We start from the raw sequence: 24143 nt of genomic DNA, 5'->3' as shown, positions 1-24143 counted from the left end.
AATTAGTATTCTACCTAAACTTATACAAAATGATGTTTCAAATCTACCACGTTGCATGCCAACAAAAGTGCAATAAAACTTATAAATGCACAATATACAATATTCCACTGATATAAATATTCGGTAATATATGCCTAATTACCTGAGATGTAACAATAATGCCTCTCAAAATCAACAAGGCTTCTCATTAAGGATGCAAAGTGTATAAAAATAAAAAATAAAAGAATCAGGCAGCCTAATCAATCATGGCTACCCACAGTAGATACATACTTATGACAAATTAACTGTATTTCTGTGAAGATTAAGCAAATGGTTTTGAGACTACAGACAGTAAAAATGGTAAATACTGGGAAAGTTTTGCAAAAATAGCTTTTTTATTTAATAAAAATTGTTTACAAATAGCGTAACTCATAACATTTAGTGTTGTTGTTTTCAAGCAAGTTGCTATGTATTGACCCTTTTTATACTAAACTGGAATGTTTTCAGGTGTTGAATGGTTTAATTTGAAGCCACTTATTTGAGAGCAATGAATTTTGTTTTGCAAAATTTATCTTTCAATTGTTTTTATATTGATATATATATAAATATCAGGTGAAGTGTACATATACAAAGGAAAAAATGAAGAAAAAAACAAAGGCCGTCAGATCTAAATTATGATTTATCTACCCTGGAAATAAACTTCCATACAGAACTTGCAAAAACCAGCAAAATGCTGATTCTTATTGCAAAGATCTGGACCAATTAAGAAAGTAATTTTAGTTATAAATACATCTTAATTACCTGCAACTAGATTTACCCAAATTCATCTTCACAAGAAAGCTATTTTGTATGTCTGTTCACATGATCTACACACAGATATGATTTTAAGAACTTTTTGAAATAAATATACAAGCAAAGATTTTCATTCTGTATAGTACCTAAAATAAGTGTATATATGTTCTCACAGTTCTTGTTGTGCAGATACTTCCATGTTAATGACTGGAATGAAGCTACTGTTCTTAAAAGAACATCCATACCAACCTCAGTAAACTAATACAAAGGAACAGTTCAGACACATGGGTGATTTGCAGTTTTGTGGTTACTTGCCATGATCCCCATGTGTTGATGAAGTCATCTTTATTAAACACACCTTTAAGGGCTGACACTGTTTTAATGTACTTCATGGACAGCATAAAAAACATAACTGCCACTTGTATAACAGTAGAAATACAGACCATATACACATGCTGTGATTCCTCTTACACAATTCTAGCCAATCCAAGTATCTTAATAGTACCAGCAACTACTTCATCCAGACAATTCACATGTGAAGAAAATCTGTAACGCACCAAAACCAAACACAACCCCCATCCAAAACCAAAACCACAAACAAAAAATAAATCCCAGTGGCATCTAACAGCCTTCACATGCATCTATTCTGTATGTCTATTTCAAGTATTAGGTGACCATGACATTCAGCAACAATTCTTTGAGGCAGCCATCTGTCAGTGGTCAAGTGTTCTTGGTATAAAGCTAATGGTGCCAATGAAGTTGTATTTGAATAAAATGAACACAATGAAGCTCCAGGCACATGTGCTTGGGGGAGAGAGGTCATCAAAAACACTAGCTCGTATAGAACAGAACAGAATACCCTGAGCTGGAAGGAATCTGCAAAAAAACGCAGAGTTCCTGGCTCCACACAGAAATACCTAAAAATTAAAACATATGTCTAAGAGCATTGTCCAAATGTTTATTGAACTACAGACTTGGTGCCAAGACCATTAACCCTGAGAACCCTGTATCTCATAGTATCACTGTACCTGCAAGATAAAGTTGTACAATCTGAAGATGTAAAAGATAGGTAATTTTAGCTCTGTTCCAGGATAATTATAGTATGGACAACAACTACTAACATTCCTTAAACAAATTACTACTACTTTAGTCACTGCTAACTTGCATGGAACTCAGACAGGAGTTCAGGAGGAATACTTCCATGCACCTTCACATCTCCAAGGCAAAACAAATCACCCCAACAAGCTTCAGGACAGAGAGTGACTATAATCTTTCTCATCTTTTCTAAAAAGAGTCAGACTTTTCCTTCTGTGGTTTTTTTTTTTTTTTTTTTTTTTTTTTTTGACTGAATAGCTTTGAAATAAATAAATAACAAAACTATAGAAATGAATAATAACAAATAACAAAACTATTAGAAATGAATAAAAAGCTGAAACAACAGCTTCAATGCATCTAATAATTTCTCTCACTTAAGGATTATTATTCAGAGAAATATTGTTGCAAGTGAGAACACATGTAGTAGTACCCTTTGATCCTGATTAAGTAGTTTAAACTCTGAAGCTCTTCTGTAGGGGAAAAACAAATTCTGAAATTTCAAAGTAGTTAAAACTTTCCCAAATTTACTTATCTTTTCAATCTTATACTCAGCTTATAAAATTTTGAGTCCATCTGCACCCAAACTATACCAGTATGTATTTCATTCTTTAGGCTAAAATACACCTTAGGATATCAAGCTCAACGTGGAAAACAAATCCATCTGAAATACAGTGTAATAATCTTATAAAAAACAATTTTATATTTAGAAACCAATTACATTCTGAAAATGGGACAATGGCTTTGCTGTACAGATGCATTTTTACACACATACATACAAATATTATTATTATTAAGTTTCAGCATCTGTAGAAAGAAAACGTTTGTATATATTGTTTAAAAATAATAGTCTGTCAAGTGAAAATATTTAAGAGATTTCCATTACTAATTCTAGGTAATATAACCAGTGGTAAATAACTTCTTTAGATATTAACTGATTGTTTCTATTGATGAATACTTATACAGAAACGGTGATTTTTATAAACTGATTAGAAGCAATTTAAATTTCATGATGGATCTCAGCCTGAAATTTGGGAAAGCTGCCACAGAATTAAGCTCTCTCTATGCCATCTTCCACCTCTCTAGTCTTATTAGAGGACCAATATTCCTTCCCTTTCATTACAAAAAGGCAGTAAGTGTGTCAGTTCTTAAATTGACCAATTAACAATAAATAAAACCAATCAATCAGTTCTTAAATCATGTATTCTAAACCTAGTCAGATATTGGATTATTTCTTCCAGATTAGAAGGAAAAAAAAAAAAAAAACAACTGGGAAGAACAGAAAGGCAGTTTCTGCAGTCAGTTGGAATGAAATCACGCGGTCTGCCTGCAGCCGCAGGGATGCGCAACAACTGCTCCCCCAGGGTGCCTGTGTGGCGGGGTCTCTGCAAGCAGCCGCCGCGGCCCCGGCTGCGGCAGGCGGGGCGACGACAGCGGCCGTGCGCTCCCAGCGCCCCCCCTGCTGGCGGCTCGACGGCCCCAGGCCCGCAGAGCGGGGCGCGCTGCTGCCCGCAGTTGTCGGGACGCTGTCGACTTCAAATCGCCTGCGGACGCGGTCTGCGACAGCCACACAACTACCAGAGGTGATCACGCTCTGCCTGCTTAGCAGAATTTCTAATTTATTAAAAACGTACAGAGCACTCCCACACTTTTTTTTTTTTTTTTTTTTTTGGAAGCGCATACAGAGTTTTAGAGACATGCTTCTCTCACACCGTGATTATTTTCTTTACAGTATACATCACCATTTTTATCTAGAAAGAAGCCTTTATACTAAGAAGGGAAAAGAGAAAATAACTATTCATGACATGCAAATTTTGACATTTCATAAGTGCATAGGATCCATCTGTAAATTGTTTTTATATTTACACTTCAAGAAGACTAGGAAGTATTTTGGATATATATTTTTTTGAAGTTATGGAGGTTCAGACCATTTCTTATTTCCACTATACCTTCTCCAAACACAACCTCTTTAAACTTATTTTTAGATTCATAAAATTATGCTTTTTAATTTCCATAAAGTGAGATAAAAGCAGATAGAAGGTTTTAAAATCAATAGAGAACACACAATTTTCAAAACATAACAGCTTTTGGACAATTTAAGCAGAAGTTGGCTCTGATTTCAGAAAGGAAAAAAAATATTATCTAATGCATTGTGCAAATATTTATTTTTGCTCTCTTAAAATTGCATATAAACTTATTATTGGTGCTACAGACAGAAAAGCATAATTAACTCAGAGTAATAAACTTGTCTGCTTTTTCTCATTGTCCTATTATACAAGTCAATTTTTATTATTTCCTCTTACAAATAATTTATTTCTATTGATTCTTCACAACTTTATTCCAGATAAAACAACCTGTATTATAAGCAAACACTGACACAGATCAAACTACGTGCATTAGACTTTCCATTTCTCTGCTCTATCAGTGCATGCATCCTGGTCCCAGCTGAGGAACTGATTGTTGCCTTCAGCCAAGGAGTTTGAGTTTCTTTGATGCAAGATCTCGTACATGCTAATGCTCTTGGTTGAGTTTTACTGAGAAAGCTGTAATTAAAGTGTGAGCAAGATGAGAAGAGAAGGGAAGTTGTGGGATGACTCAAATAAAAAGAAGAGGAGCAAAGCAAATCTGAAGATGGCAATTCAATATCAACAAGGATCAGTCCATTGCAAGGAGCAGCAGAGAGATCCTTCCCCACTTTGCTGGCCCAGTGGAACACGAAAACAGAACAGAAACACCCAGTCTTATTGGGATGATGCACATATTTGTGATTAGCCTAGTAAGTTATTGATCCTAGCTTTCTCTTGTTCATGTTAAGAAACAAATAATTGCTTTGCACTCAAGTTTATCCTGCCTGTAGAGTCCCTTTACACAAGGAAAAGCTCTTTGGAACAAAAGTAACCTAGAGGGAGGAATTTACATTATCTCCATTCCACACAGCCCTCAGTCATATACTTAAAGTCAAGTATATACTTAACAGCCATACTAATGGCACTAAATAAGAGTCTGAACCACCAAACTATCAAAGAAAAAATTATTTGGTAGTGAATTGAAAACAAATGGCCAACATCACTAATTTGAAAATAGGCGAAGTGGGTAGATGGCAAAAGGGCAGATCGACAGAAAATTCTGTAAGGGTGAGACAGGAACTCTAAAGCAGGTGCTGAAATGACTCTAAAAGCTGAATACTTGCAAAAATCCTTCTCACAGTGCTAGGACTGACAGAGCAAAGGGATATATCATTTATAACAAACCTGGAAGCAAAGTAATTTGCTCTCCTGGATGTTTTTCCCCAAGCCTTCACTCTCTAGCCCCTGCTTAGATTCCATCAATATCTTTTATTAGCTTTCCATTAGTATCATTCCTTCTGCCAGGTCTTCATAAGTGTTCTTTTCTCAACTGGACAGTGCTTTTTTCTATCTCCTGCCGCCGGGGGAGATCCCAATTCGTGCCCAGTTGCTGGCCATCCCAGTACCTCTTCCCTCTCACAGTGTGACTTTTCCTTTATTGCTATTACAAGAAGTACTCTATCAATTTATCATTAACTCCAACTCTCTACAACTTAATAGATCCTTGCCTTTAACCATCCTACATATTCATCTTTATTACCTTTATTGCATTCAGAAAAAATCTTTTGCTTCCACAGAATGTTATTCTGGAATGACAGTTGATTGATACCAACTGGCTTATTTTGCCTGTTTTATGTGAAGTACACATTCTCACTTCTAAATTTTCTCTAAGAACCCTGTTGCATTTCATAATCTTTCAAGCATCACCTCAAATATTCACAAAATCCTCTTTAATTCAGTTACAAATATGCTGTAGGAGCTATAAAATTCTGTAGCATATTGATTAAGCCATAGACTATCAACAAAACCAGTAATAAATAATTTAACATGGGTCCAAAGACACTGCACATCACTAACAGGTTGCTGGAAATAGATATTGAAATGGGGGAAGGTAAAGAATGTTACAATGGTCTCTCTGAACTTTGAAGCAAAAGGGAAAACTGAAGTTTAATTCTGGAATAGAGTATGTTACAGGATGGTTAGAAACCATCTTGTTTGTTGATGTTCTTTTATGACAGTCAAGAGAGAAATACTAGCTTTCTAACTCTCTATATTATTATTTGTATCTCAATTTTTGAAGAAGAAAGCAAAATAATAGTTCCTTTTCTGTCTTTGTCCAACAGATTTCTTAAATGATGGTGCAGCAGCTCTTAAAGATTCTTCCCTGGAGTCTATAATTCTTAATACCTTAATTTAACTCAGGAAGGCAATTTTTACATTTCATGTCATTTTAAGGGGAAAAATAAAATCATAAAAGTATTTTGTTGTTGTTGTTTTGTTTTGTTTTTAGTAACGTATATCTTGGCACAGAAGTCATGAGACATTGAAGACAAAATGACGGAATAATTTTTCACTTGAAACATAGTCCAATTAGGACATCACTAGTAACATGTTAAACAATCTACCAACGGAGCAGCACAAAACTTACAGTTACTTCCATGCATCTAGCTGCTATGTTCATTTTTTACCACGACCTTCCTTTACACCTCATTGATGTGAGATTTTGGCCTACTAGCTGAATTTCTAATCCATTAACTATACTTAGACCTACGTCTTGCAGGGTGCAGTCATGTATGATTTTTCTTTTGTTTTACTACCAAACACAAGAGGCTTGTGCAATCTTTACTTTCATTCCTTGAGAGTTAACACTGGGCACTGAAGGCCAGATTTCCTTACTTTTATGCACTTGCATGCATTTGTCAATGAGGCCAATCAACAGGCCAAAAGGTACCAGTTTGATAAATATCATACAGCTTTTCTGTGCTGATTGAATTTATCTTGGAATAAAGATTAATCAATTTCACATGAACTCTTAGAGGAAATAATTGTTATCTGCAAACATTGTACTCCTTGTTGTGGGTTCAGTAGCTAAACCTAAACGACTCGGTTTTGTACTGCTGATTCACAGATCAGTGAATGGCCTTTTGTCAAAGTAAGTTTTCCAAACACTTCTTGAAAGACTAAAGGACAGCCATTAAGTGATCTCAGAACTGTTAGTCCAATCTTTTCCTGTTGCCCCTTTTACCTTCTTCAAGTACAGTCAAAAAGTTTAGACAAGATATTCAAGATATTTTTTTCAGAAGTCAAACTACTTGATATAGCCATTCAATAAGGGCCTATTAATTCAGATAATAAATAATAAAATGATTCAGGAAGGGAATACACCCCAGAAAGTCCTTCAACTACTCTGATATTTTGAACTGCCTCATAATGTCAATTAATATTCTAAACCATTGTCAAAATATCTTTAAATGGGCAAACTTGCACTGATACTAAATTCACTTGATTGAAGAGAAACTGCAGTTAAATATTTCTTTGTATTCATATTGTCAGTTCATTTGTCCTTGTTTAAATATTTCATTTAAATATTTAATCAATATGCTCATTGTCACTTGAACACTATAATTATGTTTTAATTGAGTAGGGATACAGATATTTATTATTATCAATTTAAAAAAGGAAATATTTGTTTATTTACACTTGAAGACACTTGCATGTCAATCACTACTTGGAATACAGGGACACAAAATTGTTCAACTGAAAGATTTTTGAAAACTGAAGTTTCTTTGGACATGCTGAAATCTTTTAAAGGGAATATTTTCATTAATCCCACAGCAGCATAGTTCCTAAGCAGGGAAAGGATTTCTGCTTAACCAGTCCAAAAATCCCATTGCTGTCACTGTGCAGTACTCACTTTAGTATTAGTTTATCAAGTTTTTTTTTTTGTTGTTTTTTTTTTTTCCCTGAACAAGACAGTAAATCAATACCGCTGACAAAACTAAGCTACAGATAACTTCTGTTAGTGAGCATTCACATACTGAACATCACAGCATCTGTCATATGGATAACCTTGAATCACAAAGAACAGCATAAAAGCAACGCACAGTGAATACTTAATTATCTATCATCTTTTGTTAGTATTGGAACACACACCAAATATTTTTAATGGTATAAACATTGATATTTAGATATACTATGCTCATTCTACAAACTAAGAAATAAGACATGTAAGGAAGATACATCTAGGCTAATCCATGCCACTACATTTATTTTATTTTTCAAAATCATCTCCAGTTATAAGCCACTTAATATGGTGCCACTATCTCACCATCTTTCCTGTACCAAACATAGTTGTGTAAGGGTACAAAGGATAGCTTATTATGAGCAGTTTTTTGTTTAATGTTAGCCTTCAAAGTCAATTATCCTAATTTTTTTTGTAAAATTTATATGTACGTATGTATATATGTATATGGAGATGACATTTATTCAAGTGATTATATTTCAGAAGCAAAAAAAGTCTCTAGAATAGATAGGGTTAGTAGTTAAAGATAGGAGCAAAATGACATACACTGTGGTGTGTAGGTGGGAAAGAAGAAAAGGGAGAATGTATTTGATTGTATTTAAGGTTGATACTGAGCCAAAAAAAAATAATAACGCACACACTGTAAACCCATCCTCTCACAATTATTACCAGTACTTAATAGCTCTGATTTCAATTCTGTTAGAAAAATGAGGGGAAAAAAAAACAACCAAACAAAAACAACCAAACAAAAACAACAAAAAACCCACAACCTCTTCATTGTCCCTAATGATACAGTAAACATGAAACTGAAAAAACAGGTGTTGGATTCAAGAAATTCTGTTTTGGATTTTTGTTTTTAATCAAGAAGCAAAGCTACAATTAAAGGTCCCTATCTGGTCCTGCAGTGTTTTTTAAAACACAATTTTTCATGTACAATTTTTCCTCAAATGCTTAAATTCTGTCCCCTCCCATATATAGAAGTGATTTCCCTCATACTTTTATTTTAGCATTCTTACATCCTAAAAGATTCCAAGAAACCTTAGCTATTGCAAGCAGACACTGTGGCAATTTTTTATATACAGAGAGACATTCTCCAGACCAAAAGCTTGGCACTTTTCCTATCTGGTCAATGTTTGAGTAAATATTCATTAGCTGCCATCCCTGTGGTGAACTACTGGCTGTCATCTCATATTTAATCAGAACTGCCTAACTCAATCTCTTAATTCCATAGGCTAACATTAAACGCATACATCCCATATATTCTTTCTGGAACTTCAGGACCTTCAAATGGCACTTTGCTGTCCAGACAGTTGCTAATAAGTCACCTATGTATTTTCCAGTGCAGTAACAGTTCATGTTTGTTGTATCTGAGAAGAGATAACTGAAACTGCAGCACTCCAACTTCTCTGTAATGGGCAGGTATCGTGTAGTTGTCTGTTTTAAAGACCATCCACATGAGAAATCTCCCCACACACAGTCACCTCTATTCTAAGTTAAACCTACTTCCTTAAACAACCAAGAATAGTGGAAAAAATATTTTTTTTATGTATATATATTATATATATATTGCTATTGCTGTAGCTCCTCTGCTCTTAAAAGCCTCCAGTGATGGATATCCTGCAGCCTGCACCAATGCCTAAGAACCTTCCTTGCAGTTAAACCTTCCTGAAGGTCATTATTTCTTTTCCCAATTCCTTATAGACAAAGACAGTTCCCTTCTTGGGGAAGCAGGATCTTACAGTACACCTACATACAGAGGTTACTTTCTTTGATGAATTACTCATTTTTCTCATCATTAATTTTCTCATGAAAATTACTCATTTTATTTGTAAATACTATACCATCTGTAAAACACATTAGAATTGTTTAGTTTTCTGATCTTGTGCTACATATATTCTTTAACGTTCTTGTGATGGCCCTTTTTAGCCACAAACATACATGTAAGTAGAAATCTTATTTTGGTTAAGCATTGGTAGAGATTTATCCTTCATGACTCAGATTTTTTGAGCAAACACTTGCACTTAATGTCATATCAATTATTTAAATTGACACGGACTAAAGCACAATTAGAATTTAAACAGAGGACAAAATAACACGTCAATAAAAAGGAAGTGTAGTGACAGCTTCAGAAATTTGCAAGCTAGGTCATCTCCTCTAAGTAATCCCTATCTTTTTATTTTGTTTCTCACACGAAAATGTTGGAAAATCCAAGAATCTTTTTTTCTTTTTTTTTTTTCGCTTTTAAATATATGCTGTAGGTACTATATGAATTCAAAAACAATGTTCCATTTAGTTTGTAATCTCATCTGATACAAAATACATTAAGAAGGAAAAACAAGGTATAGTGGTACACAAAAGGCAGACAAACGGTATTGGTTTTGGTTCTCCACTGAAAGTGTGTTTTTTGAACTAATTAATTAAATCTAAAGATTCTAAAAATTTAAATCACAGATGATGTGGATGATAGTAATCTAACCAGTTGGCTATAATACAGATGTATTGCCTCAATTTGAGAGAAGAACACACAACATTAAAAACCTATGAAACACACAAATATATTAAGTAAGTCTATTTACTATTTTGTTTAACAGTTACTAGTAAATCTGACATACTCTTTCAATGACTAGAGAACACACCAACATCTAGCTCATTAGTTTTGAAGCTAGCATTGACTGTCAGTTGTATGGTGGCCACTGGTCAAATAGGCACTGCTTCACTAAGAAGATTAACCAGAACTTAAAAAACATCATTGGTGTTTTGAAAATATGAATTGGATTCAGGCACCAGAGAAAATGAGCTTCTGGACATGTCTTTCTGGGCTGTACTATAACTGCCATATACAACGATGACACAAGTTCATTGTTTCTGAAAATTTATCTTCAGGATGAAAAGAGAGACAAAAAGACCAATATAACCTACAACCTAAGCCAATGAGGCATGCAGATATTGCCTTTAAATATTTACAAACTGGGAATAAAAATACTACTGTATTTACTATGAGGGTGGTGAAACACCGAAACAGGTTGCCCAGAGAAGTTGTGGATGCCCCATCCTTAGAAGTGCTAGATTGCCAGGCTGGATGGGGCTTAGAGCAGCTTGGTCTGTTGGGAGGTATCCCTGCCCATGGCATGGGGGCTGCATTAGGTGGTCTTAAGTTTCCTTCCAACCCAAACCATTCTATGATTCTTTCAAAGCAACCAAATCTTTTCAGAAGAACTAGATGTCTGAAGCTACAATTTCTGGATTAATATGCAATGAAGATAAAATGGCCTAACTACAATAATTTCTCACACACCTAAAGAAAGTTTCAAAATATCACTTTTTTTCTGTTCCAGGAAAAAAAAAAAAAAAAAAGGCGACAACAACCTGATGGGCGGGAACCATGTGGACTTTTAAGAACCAGTGGAAGGAACTGGCTCTCTTGGAAAGTCAGCAATCACAACCTCAGATTCTGCTGTTACTAATAACAACTTACACGATGAAGAAATCTTATACTAAGTTCTTCCTTGACCTGAGAAAATTCTTTATGTTATAGTAATACATCAGTAGTTTTAAGAAGAGCTCTTACCTTCTGAATAGCCCTGGCCCATCTTGCTTTTGCAAAATTTCTTCCAGTTTGATTTTTATTTCTTCTGGTGAAAGAAAACATATTTAGAATAACAAAGTATAGAAAAAAATTAAAGAGCTCTTATAAGTGTACAGACATACTGATCAAGGCTAGGTAAAACCGTAGTCTTTTCTGTGTTTCTTCTGTATATACTACATGCTTTTTATACTAGAAAATATTAGCTTTATGGAAGTTATTCTTAATACGAACTTATGAAAACTTGCCCCGGTATTTCTTGGAAAAGTAACTTTATACTTACAGGAACATAACTAAGCACCACACAGCATCATCTTTCTACTCAATATGTAGAGCTGTTCATTAAGTACTCTATCAGTAAGTGCATTCACAAGTAGCTTTACTTTGCACATAATAATACCAAACAAGATATATTTAAACATGTAAGAAAACTCTTTATTATGATCTCTTTAGGTCTCAACATGGAAGATTTTATTCATATCTGACAAATGATACATTATGAACTAGATCAGCATTTGTTATAGTGGATAACCAGAAGGAAAATTAAAGTTGCAATTAAATATATATATATATATATATACATGTATATTATTTCAAACAGCTTTAGTTTTGAATGGATTTCAATGCTGAAATTAATAACATAAAAAGCCACTATTTTAAGTCTCAATAATTAATATTTTGATTGTCTTACTTTCATTACAATGAATATAAGGATAGACAAACACATTTCTCTCTCCTCTTTATTCTCTATTAGGGTTCTTAGTTGATAAAATAGAGCAGAATATTTATAGTGAAAAGTCCCTAGATCTGCTGGTGATTTAACTGTAAAATTAGAGCATGGCACACACATGCTTGATTCAGCATAGAGGGAAAAATATACAGACACTAGACAGTAAACAAAACACATGTAAGAAAATATCAGACTGGGCTTCTGAAACAATTCTCATCTATCCAGGCATTCTGAAGCAGTTAATATATGTTCAAGGACAGAAGACTTGCTCACAGTAACCTCTTTGGATTACTTGGAGCTACAGTAATTCTAAGAGTATACTTGGCTTGCAAAGACATGACCCTTGCCCTTATATAATTAATAAGTTATGAAGGAACATTGGCAAAGGAACGTATTTCCTCCTTATTCTGCTTCATAAGTAAGGATTACAAGATCTTTGATATCAAATGGCAGGATAATATGAAAAAAGTGTTGGTGGCTGGGGGGGGGGGGGGGGGGAAGGGAGGGGCACAGAAGACCCTGAATTTTCTCAGTAAAGGCAAATCCTTGTGAGACAATTAGCACTGTCATCCACTGTTTGCAAATGGCACTAAAAGAATTAGTGAGAGGTTATCTTAGAACCATCAGCTCTAAAACCTTCAGCTATATCACTAAGAGGAAAAGAAAAAAAAAAAGTGACCAAAACAAAAACTTACATTTAATCACTTAAGCATAAGTAACAGAAATCTTTGAAACAGGAATGTCATGCAAGAGATTGCCCCCCACACTCAGAAGCTACAGAAATCAATTTTAATGATATTTCATTATTCAGCTTTTTCACCACACCTGTGAAGAACGTTGATTTAAGTTGTAATATACTAACTCAGTTCATGACTTTTACACACAGGTTAAAGTCATTAGTATAATCTCTAGCATTCCTGAGGAATTTATGTAATTCAAAATATACAGCCTCATACAATAAGAGGTAAGTAGTAAAATAAGATTATATAGTAAAAATTTATAGGTGTAATATATGGAGGGCTGTAGCAGCCTCTCTACTAAGTAAGGTTGCAGAGTATTAATACTATACTTTAGTAATATCATTAGGTCCACACAATCCTACTTAATTATCTTGGATTTCTAGAATAATGTTCTTTTATTTGAAGAGAAAAGTGTTCTCTCTGATAAGCAAAGTAGACCAAACATGATTCAAGTGAAGCATGAAGAGGTTTGTCTTCCCTTGCTCTTATCTTTGGCGCTGCAGGTTCAGCCTTTTTCCTACTTGCCTTTTTTTTTTTTTTATATATATAATGTAAAACATCCAAGTGATATTAGAAATTAATCCATTCCATCACGTTGCTGTTATTTAGATGGGAAATATAAGGCAATAATTAACCTCAGGAATTTTTAAGGTAATTAGCTTCAAGGTCAGAAGAAGAATTGATTATCAATGTTGATTCAGAAAAAAACAACAACAACAACAAAACAGATTAGAACCATTTTCTCTGCCTTAGCTGACAGTAAGCAGGGTCAAGAGCATTCTTATGTTTTGAAGGATAGTAGTACAAAGTCAGACAAAAGCATTTAGTTAGTCTGGATAACTTTTATAAAGTCATTGGTCTGTGATCAGTCTGCTCAGCAGTGCAGACATCTAAGGCAGCGTGTTCAACACTTGTTCCTACAACATACTGTGGTTTCTGAAAGGTAACTGGTCAGCCTCCTGTAGCTCACAATGATAGGAAGAAAAAAATAGAGAAATCTCATCATGAGACATCCAGAAATACTCAGATACAATAAAATGAGCATGTAGCCCAGGTCAAAGTTTTGATGCACTGTGCATCAAACTTGTCGGGTCTTTTGATCTCCCTGTCATATGAACCTAAATAACCAGTCTTGGTGAAGTTAATTTACCATCAGAAGATATATATGCACAGGAATGCGCAGGCTAGATAAACATGAAGGCTGTTCACAGTTTTATCAAAAGCTAAGGATTTTTAGTAGAGCACAAAAATTACACTGGCACTTCCATTTAACAGATGCTTCACCTATCAATTTTGTTGCCCAAACACATTAAAATTGGTCCAGCATTTCAAAGACAAAGGGCATTTTCATGGCACTTCTTATAAAATTAAATCTCAGTATTGACTGTTGAAAAGCAGTTAATTACAGAGCAGTTACAATGTGGCTACATACAAATAATTACATCTTCTGAATGCTTACTTGTTTGCAATACACAGTCTAGAACACCTGCATTGATTTCTAAATATTCATCATTAATGTTGTTTTCATCAGCTCTGACTATAACCTGAAATAAACTGTAGAAAAAAAAAGAAGTTTTGACATGATTACACTCTATTTTTTCCTCCTCAAAAACATATATTATTAAGCATTTATTATTCAGCAATTTCTACTGCCCACTACCAACACTCATGCTGAAATTAACACATTCTGCTTAAATCAATCTCTAGTGGACTGGTCAAGCACAACTCTATCTTGATAGCACACTACCCCAAAATTGTTTATATTTGTTTTACTTGAAATAACTTTCTGGAAAGCAACTGACACTAGTCATTCCTGTAAGAATATAAAATATATAGATGCTTATTGTCATTTGTAGTTAGTTCACAGGGAGGATGGAAAAGAATATGTAAAGATGAACAGCTTCAGCATCTTTTAGCATAAGCAAAAGAAAAAAAAATAATACTTTTCAAGTACTAAAGCTATAGCTTCTGAAAAATATACATATGAATGTACCTTGGAAAGCATATAATAAGTCCATAAGGTACTTGAAACTTTTGAGGGAGGATTTACACATCTGTTGGTGCAGTGAAGCTCATCTAGAGAACTATCCAGATCTAGGGAAGTTGACACCAAAGTTTTGCACACTGGGCCAACTTGATGTTTATAATATGAACATACACCTGGGCTACTATAAACTTGTCCTTGCTATGCAACCTGCCAGGTGATTATCTGGAGCTGATTGTATTGAAATAGTTTGCAACTGAAAACAAAGCATCTTGGATCACCAGTTTTCAGAGCAACTCTCCTACTTAGTAGAAGAGAACACTGTTCATAGTGAAAAGTTTATCTGGAACTTGGATTTGTAAAAGTGAGATCCCAGACTTAAGAATTTTCATTCTAAAAAGCTATAATTTAATTTTAACTCATGTCACTGATCTCAAATATAGAGTACAGATAAAAGAATTGGTATAACATTAAAAAGCTACGTAATGAGATCCAGTTTCATAAAAACACTAGGAAGAATACTAGGCAGTACACGTCTAAGCTACAAAATGTTAAGAGGACATAAATGACCAAAAAAACCCCACACAACTGTAAAGGAGAATGAAGAAGAAGGCTAGGCTTTCCACAGTTGGATTTTTATTTTTTTAATTCTCACAGATTCATGCAAGTTAGCACTACCTAACTACTCCATATGTATATATATGCATGTATATGTACACATATTTTCACATCTCACTGACAAGAGAAGTCAGAATTTGCTCCATGATACCTTTCCTGTAGTATTAAATATACCCTTGCACAAGTTATTATTTGCAGGTGTTCAAGTTGCACTTCAAAATTCATTTTCCCAACAGTAAAGCAGAAAGTAATAAAAAATAAATAAAACCACACTCATGGGCCAACCACTCATTTCTACAGCAAAGTTCAATTTTCAACTTGCTTACGCTATTTTCTTTCACATTTGCTTTCTTATTATCTCTACTTTAGAAACTTTACCATCTTCACTTATCCGTCCACATCACATATATTTCAACTGCTTTCACTTACAATAATTCACATTTACAGTTCTAGGTTCTTGATTTTTGTTTTGTTTTGTCTTAAATCTACAACTATGAAGCTTTAGTTTCTTTGGGATAAGGTGCTAGATTTCCTCTCAGCTTGTATTTTGAACATAATATTATCCATGCTAATGAAATTATTTTCTGATTTTGAGATCACCTTGTGTACCTGCCTAAGTTTTAAAAGTACAACAATAATATTCAGACCAAAATATTTACTAAACACATAAAAAAAAAAAATAAAAAAAGAACAGATTTATATGCATATAGGTATGTGCTTAGTGTTTTTCTTCCCCAATTTTTGATTATCTTCTAATGAAACATCTAGATATGCATTCATCCCTATGGAAATAAAAATGTTGTTTTTGCAGAATTACATTGTTTAAAAGTAAGGAAGGTGGTATTGAGATATGCTTGCAGAGATAAGAAAAGTTAGCAGACAACATTGTAAAATGCAGATAACCAGACTCCTTAGAACAATTAGGTGGAAATCACTGAGTCAAGTCAGATAAGCGAAGAAATATTACCACTTCAAACAGTAAAAAAGTCAAAAGAAATCTGAAATTTAACAAGCCAGCAACTGAAGGCCATGTATTGTCTGTGAAACATTGAGTAGGTTGTGAACCTGGATTACCCAGTCAATGGGGAAACAGGGAAGGGAAACAGGGAAACTGTGTGACTAGTAGGTGAATTCCTACTTGTGGGACGCCCACCATTGCAATCACAAATAAATTACTACTTCACTGAGGTCGTCGCCTGAGCCTAAGTTATTGGCTACAGAGTGTTTCTCACAATCCCCATAATGAAACTCACATTTTTACAGAATCACAGAATCTCTAGGTTGGAATCTCAAGATCATTGAGTCCAACCTCCAACCTAACACTAACAATCCCCACTAAACCATATCCCTAAGCTCTACATCTAAACGTCTTTTGAAGACTTCCAGGGATGGTGACTCCACCACTTCCCTGGGCAGCCTGTTCCAATGTCTAACAACCCTTTCAGTAAAGAAGTTCTTCCTAATATCCAACCTAAAACTCCCCTGGTGCAACTTTAGCCCATTCCCCCTCATCCTGTCACCAGGCATGTGGGAGAACAGATCAACCCCCACCTCGCTACAGCCTCCTTTAAGGTACCTGTAGAGAGTGATAAGGTCGCCCCTGAGCCTCCTCTTCTCCAGGCCGAACAAGCCCAGCTCCCTCAGCCGCTCCTCATAGGACTTGTTCTCCAGGCCCCTCACCAGCTTCATTGCTCTTCTCTGGACTCTCTCAAGCACCTCCGTGTCCTTCTTGTAGCGAGGGGCCCAAAACTGAACACAGTACTTGAGGTGCGGCCTCACCAGAGCCGAGTACAGGGGGACGATCACCTCCCTAGCCCTGCTGGCCACACTGTTTCTTATGCAAGCCAGGATGCCGTTGGCCTTCTTGGCCACCTGAGCACACTGCTGGCTCATCTTCAGCCGACTATCCACCATCACTCCCAGGTCCTTCTCTGCCAGGCAGCTCTCCAACCACTCATCTCCCAGCCTGTAGCTCTGCTTGGGGTTGTTGCACCCCAGGAGGAGGACCCGGCACTTGGCCTTGTTGAACTTCATGCAGTTGACCTCAGCGCATCGGTGCAGCCTATCCAGATCCTCCTCCAGAGCCTTCCTACCCTCGAGCAGATCGACACATGCACCTAACTTGGCGTCATCTGTGAACTTACTGAGGGTGCACTCAATGCCCTCATCCAGATCATTGATGAAGATATTAAAGAGGACCGGCCCCAGTACCAAGCCCTGGGGAACGCTGCTAGTGACTGGCCTCCAACTGGACTTGACTCCATTTACCACGACTCTTTGGGCCCGGCTATCCAGCCAGTTTCTAACCCAACGAAGCGTGCGCCAGTCCAAGCCACAAGCAGCCAGTTTCTTGAGGAGAATGCTATGGGAGACGGTGTCAAAAGCCTTGCTGAAGTCAAGGTAGACCACATCCACAGCCTTTCCCTCATCCACCCAGTGCGTCACTTTGTCATAGAAGGAGATCAGGTTCGTCAAGCAGGACCTGCCTTTCATAAACCCATGCTGACTGGGCCTGATCACCTGCTTTCCCTGCAAGTGCTGCGTGATGACTCTCAAGATAATCTGCTTCATGAGCTTCCCTGGCACTGAGGTCAAACTGACAGGCCTGTAGTTTCCCGGGTCAGTCCTCCAACCCTTCTTGTAGATGGGCATCACATTTGCTAGCCGCCAGTCAACTGGGACCTCCCCCGATAGCCAGGACTGTTGATAAATGTTGGTAAGTGGCTTGGCCAGCTCCTCTGCCAGTTCTCTCAGTACCCTTGGGTGGATCCCATCTGGCCCCATCGACTTGTGCACATCCAAGTGCCATAGCAGGTCACCAATCATTTCTTCGTGGATAGTGAGGGCCACATCCTGCTCCCCATCCCCTTCCACCAGCTCAGGGTACTTTTTTCCAAGTCCAAATATTTCCTCCACTTCTACCTAAGATTTTCATAGGCATAATTCACATTTATGTTGACCTTCCCATTTTTTTTTGAAGATATTTGTTCTTGCTTTGCCTTTAAGCCACAGTCCTTTTCCTGCACAGCTGCTAAAGATACCCTGCCAATAACTGCACCCTATTTAACCCTCCTCTTCCTGGAGGTAATTAACTACTTGTTTTAACTATTAGTTGGAAGGAATTACTTTCTTCTCCTTAGTGTGATTTCACCCTTAAGTTTATGGGTCGTTGCCATCTGCAGTACAACTGATTGAGGAACTCACAACTTATTTTAACAATTACATTCCAATTACATTATTTCTATGTCCTGACTTACAGTATGACCAAAAAATATGTGCATCATTACAGATAACGAGGTAGTAATATAGTTGGAGTAGCTGAAAATGGTTACTGGAACAGGGAGATAACTTCTTAAATCAATGTAATTGACAAAATCATTGGTTTGGTACACTGTGAAGTTAGGGCATAAATTAAATTTGTCTTGATTTTTACGTTTGCATCAATGTAATTGTAGTGTACATGACTTCTTTTGAGTAACACCCATTACCATACCATTCAAATACCTCTCACAGTCCTCAAGACAGCCTGCAGCATTACTGCAGATATAATCTCTGAACATAGTGCTGTGAGAGATTAGTCTTTTGAAATGCTAGGTGAAATAAATATTGACATCGACCTAAATGGAAAACAGAGAAACTATGTGAGCACAACAAAAAAGTTAGTTTCTATATGTGAACAGGACAGAGGCCAGAAAAGGGATCAACTGACAATATATCACTATCTTTTGTTTATTAGGAAATTGCAGTTAAAAAGGAGTAAGTTGGAACTGATAAAGGAACAGAGAAGAAAAAAAAATTGTTTTCGAGCTGAAGCAGCCTGAATTATGATGTTAGTTTTGTCATCCCCTCACAATGCAAAAATAAGAAGAGGAATAATGCAAGTTGTCATTCAAGACCTATTGTTAGATGTGCTGTGAAATAGCTTCATTTATGCTACCATTTACACGCTGTGACAAACTAAACAGTCTCTAGGGCACAAGTCTACAGTACGATAGAGCTTTTCTATTCCACTTTGACAGCAAAGTACTGAAAGGTTATCTTTTTGTCAATCTTCAGTAGTTAGAAATCCACTAGTGCAGAAGCTAACACACATGCACATGCACAAAGGCAAAATATTTTATATAAAAGCTTGAATTCAGACTGAGAACAAACACTGGACAGGGTTTATGGAGACAGCCAAAGGTATGCAACAATTTATTATACTTCTGAGATATCCACAAAATTCTTCAGTACTAAACCCCTCAAGTACAGAAATTCTTAAAATAATTAAGTTACTTCAAATGGTTTGACTTTGAATGATGTAGATATATTTTGGTTTTATCATCATGGAGCTTTCTTTTTGTTTGATGAACTCTATTTCTCAAACATGGATACACACATTTTTCACAAGGTTTAGTTTACAAAACTGTGTGACTTTTATTATTATTATTAATATTGTTTTTAATACTAGAGGAAATGATTCAATTACGTTAAGTATTATTCTGAAGAACAACTGCAAATGAAGGCCTAGTGCTAAAGTGGATGAATCATAACAGTTTGGTTGGAAGGGACCTTCAAAGGTCATGAAGTCTAACTGCTTGACCAATCAAAATGCCTCTTGAACACTGTCAGAGACTGTGCATCAATCACCTCCCTAAGAAGCTTGTTCCAATGCTTGACCACCCTCAAAGTATTTTTTATTTTTATTATTTTTTTAATTTATTCCCCCCTCACATCCTCAATATCCAGTCTGAACCTCCCTGGCACAGCTTTGTCCAATTTGTATGTGTCCTGGTTACCAGAGAGAAGATATCAGCACCCTTTCTCCCACTTCTGCCTCATCAGAAAGGAATACACAGCTATAAGGTCACCTCTGAGCCTCCTTTTCTTCCACCTAGCCAAACCAAGTGTTCTCAGCCCCTTCTCATGCCTTCCAGCCCTTTTATCAGCTTTGTTGCCTCCTTTGACTGCATTCAGGTATCTTCATATCCTTTTATACCATGGAGCCCAGAACTACACATAAAAATCAAGGTGAGGCTGCACCCGTGCTAAATATAGGGGGATAAACACTTTTGACTGGCTAGCTGTGCTGCGTTTAATGCAGCCCACCCACTCAAAGCTGTGAACTGGACTAGACTAGAACTGGACAAGAAGCTGTTATTCAGATAGGTGGAAAAGAGATTTTGTGATTTCAATCTTAGTATACTTAGTGTAGTGCCAATATTTTCCTGTACATTGCTGCAGAATAGTAGCTTTGAAGACTCCTTCTTACCCCCCACCCCTCCACCCCCACCCTTCTTCTCTGGCAAAGTGTATCAGACAGTAAATCAACATTTTACCAAGTAACCTACTAGCTTTTCTGATGAATACAGGGATACAAGACAGACTTCCTCACTGAGAAATCCTCAAGATATATTCTCTCCTCAATGCTGCAATAGTTACATTCCAAGTACAAGATATTTATCAGAATAAAAGCACATGCAATTAGGACAGCAACTGATTTACAAGACCAGGTGACACAAAGAAACACATGTTGGTCCAAACAAGACACAAGAAAGACAGTTTTGCTGTCCTGTGAAGTACTGGCTTCTAATCCACCTTGACTCTGTTACAAAACAGACATATCTCCTGCACTGAAATGTTGAAGCCATTCCTTACAGCAAATTCCTTCATACACTAAAGCAATTTTGGCAGCAAAAATGGCCCATTATTTCTGAGAGTTATTATGCTATACTGAGGTCATCCTGTTTAAGGCAAAGAATTCCTTAACCAATCTAAATAAAATAAATCGTAATAGATAATTCATGGTTCTCAATGTTCTAAGAACATATTTGAAACATACATTCTGCAGTTTTATGTAGGTGAATATTAATGAAGTATTTTAATGTTGTCTTTCAGTAGATTTAGTTAGGATGGTATTAGCATGCTAGACAATTATTTATAGTTAAATTAAATACTGGAAAGGCTATATACCATACATTTATTCCACTTACAGTTCATTTGCAGTTATGCCTATAGATCTAGTTCAATTACTCAAATGCTTCTTCATCCATACATTTCTGCTTTTCTGCATATAGAGCATAGTTTAATTATTTATGTTTCAGTATAAAAATCTGCATCTACAGACATGACTGGAAAAGAAATAACTTTTTTTCATGTTGTAGATAGTCTTGAATAATGTGAACTGTGCAGTGCAATAAGCAGCTGTAAGAATAGGCCTTTGCTTCACAGGCTAAATGAATCATTAATACATACTATTTATTCAGTAAACATTTTTCCTTGAACACTTTTTTTTTCCAGAGCAGAATGATATTACAAACAATAATAATCCATACTTTTTCCAGAAACAAACAAACAAACAACTCACAATCAACAAAAAAACTCTGAGGTTTGCTTTGTGAATTTAATGCTGCTCCTGTTTTCACTTCCGTTCATTATGATTTGCAACAAACAAGCAGTAACAGAGAAGGCTCTACTGCTGTATATAAACATCTTTAGCTTAATACTGCTGTACATAAACATCTTTAGCTTAAAGCACTGGGAAAAAAATGAAATAAAATACATGTATATTCGTCTATATTGGAAATTAGTATCCTAATCTACTCATATTCAAGTAGTCTTTGAACAGAACTGCGCTGTGGAAAGCAGTTGGGTTTTAGTCCAAACTTAATCTCTATCTCTAGTATCTGCTATATGTGATCAGTATTTTCCTTGCCCTTCAGCAATTGTTGCAGCCTGAAGTAAAAGGTGTTGTCATGTGCTTATACACATTTTCTGACCTCAAATATTGATATCCAAGACAGAAAAGGAAGAGTGTCCAAAGCACATGATTTTACTATTTGAGATTATTTGAATCTACTTACATGAGTTCAGGAAGACATGTTCAGTTTTAGTCATGTATCAATAATTACTATTCAATGGACAATGCTAGAAAAATCACATCAATACTAGAAATCCCATTTAAAAATCTGTATAGATAGGTAATCAATCACATAAAAAAAAAGTAATATGAAGTTCATAACATTTTTTTTTCATTTTATGCCAATCATAATTATAGCCAAGGGTTTGTAACCAAGCCATCACAATGCAAGAGATATTTGAAAATTATTTCTAGTGGTTTCATTCTATGTGACTGTATTGGTTTCCATTTAGAAAGCATTTTAAAGATGAAATATGGCACGGCACTAGTAGCCTAATTAAACATTTTCTTCTCTTCCCGCAGGAACACTTTTCTCCTTCTATTATATAGATCTTCCTATGGATCTCTTGAGCCTCTCTACCTGAAAATGGCTGTGTGTTGTTTTGATTTTTGGGGGGAGAAGGAGCGGATGGGGAGTTGACAATGGGAATTTGTCTGAACAAGAATAGATACCTGACTTGGCTATTTTGGCTTTTATATAAAGTGAATAGCTTTTCTTTTAATTTTTGTTTTAGTAGTTTCAAAGGGAATATTGCACAGAGATTGAATACACTTCATTTGCACACATCTGTGAGCATTAATTAGATAAACCATTTCCCAGAAGCTGACAAGGCCACCTACTTATATAAAAGTAGTAATTTAACTAAAGTGTTTGTTAACCTTTGAAGAATGCAAACCTTTTGGTAATTACAGATGCACAACAGTAAATTGTTATAGCTACATGAAAAAAAAAAAAAAAAAGAAGAATGCATAGACCTTAATTAATCTAGAACCAAGAAACAAAGTTCTTAATGACTTCCCTATTCCATTCACACCAACATCTAATGGATTCTTCATGAATAATGTAATTACATAGAATTTCAGGGGAAGTCGGAATGATTTGTCATTTATTGTGAAAGGTTTTCACCATAACAGATAATACAAAGGCATAAATATTAATAATGAAGTCAATTAAAGCTCAATAACAGGCCATCATAGGATGCAAAAAAAGTCATCAAAACATTTCCAATAATCACAAGCAAAAGAGACACATGAAAAGATTTTAAAAAGTTAAACAGTGATTTATAGGACAAATGAAAAAATATAGTTATAAGGAATAATATTGGAAGCTAATAATAACCTTTGCCATGTGACAAAGATATTTACATTTCACAACTGTATAACCTATTTTATAATTAAGTTTTATACGTTGGTTTGCATACCTCAGCAAATCAAACTTTGTCTTTTGTGAGAGTTAGATACCACCTCTTCTCCTAGTAGTAACTTCTCCATGATTATCTCATTGATAGACTGGAATACACAGTTATGTTGCAAACCAGGAATGATGTGAAAAATCTGTTTTTAAAAACTGTGTTGTATTAAACCAGCTACCCAAAGTACAAAGCCGTATTTCCACAGAGTTCTTCAGAGCATCCCAAGCAGAACTACCAAGAAATTGGTCAGATTAATTATTTTACAGCTCTGCAACAGAATGTTTGTCCTTAGAGAAACACAATGTACATAAAAACTATTTTTTCAAATGAGAAATAGTTTGGATATGAAAACGATAATTCAATTTAATCAATTTATCATCAATAAGAATTTTAAAAATCTACATCAGTAATTTGCAATTTAAATTTTGTGTCTGCCAGGACCCTGAATAAACAAATAGACTTTCATATACTAGTCACACCTGGGGCCTCTCCAGGCACTCCTTACATCCCACAAATCCATTTAAGATCAGAGCTGGGCCTCTATTTCCTGCCTCAGGTTATGCTGCAGAAGCAACAACCTCTAGCTCAGATACAGCTCTGCCTGACAATGGACCCATTTATCTACACACTCAGTCTTGTACTGAGTTGTCCTGTCTTAAGCCCGGA

General features: G+C 35.7%; 1 protein-coding gene across 11 annotated transcripts in view; it reads right to left on the bottom strand.

The window, feature by feature from the left end:
- Positions 1–355: 355 nt before the first annotated feature.
- LOC101792590 (protein unc-13 homolog A) overlaps positions 356–24143 on the bottom strand; it is a 44317-nt gene continuing 20529 nt past the window's right edge. The window contains exons 7-9 of one of the 11 annotated variants that reach the window (XM_038184921.2): positions 11300–11360; positions 3561–3633; positions 356–3396 (exon numbers count right to left, since the gene is read on the bottom strand). In XM_038184921.2, the coding sequence (XP_038040849.2) occupies positions 3092–3396; positions 3561–3633; positions 11300–11360 (439 nt within the window). In that variant the 3' untranslated portion in view covers positions 356–3091. The other 10 variants (XM_038184920.2, XR_003500179.3, XM_021276683.4 and 7 more) reach the window with 10 other exon arrangements.

This window comes from Anas platyrhynchos, chromosome 11 (genome assembly GCF_047663525.1).
Source record: "Anas platyrhynchos isolate ZD024472 breed Pekin duck chromosome 11, IASCAAS_PekinDuck_T2T, whole genome shotgun sequence".
In the NCBI taxonomy this organism is placed as follows: Eukaryota; Metazoa; Chordata; class Aves; order Anseriformes; family Anatidae; genus Anas; species Anas platyrhynchos.
Note: the sequence above shows the minus strand (reverse complement) of the source record. Positions and strands in the feature narration are given on the sequence as shown.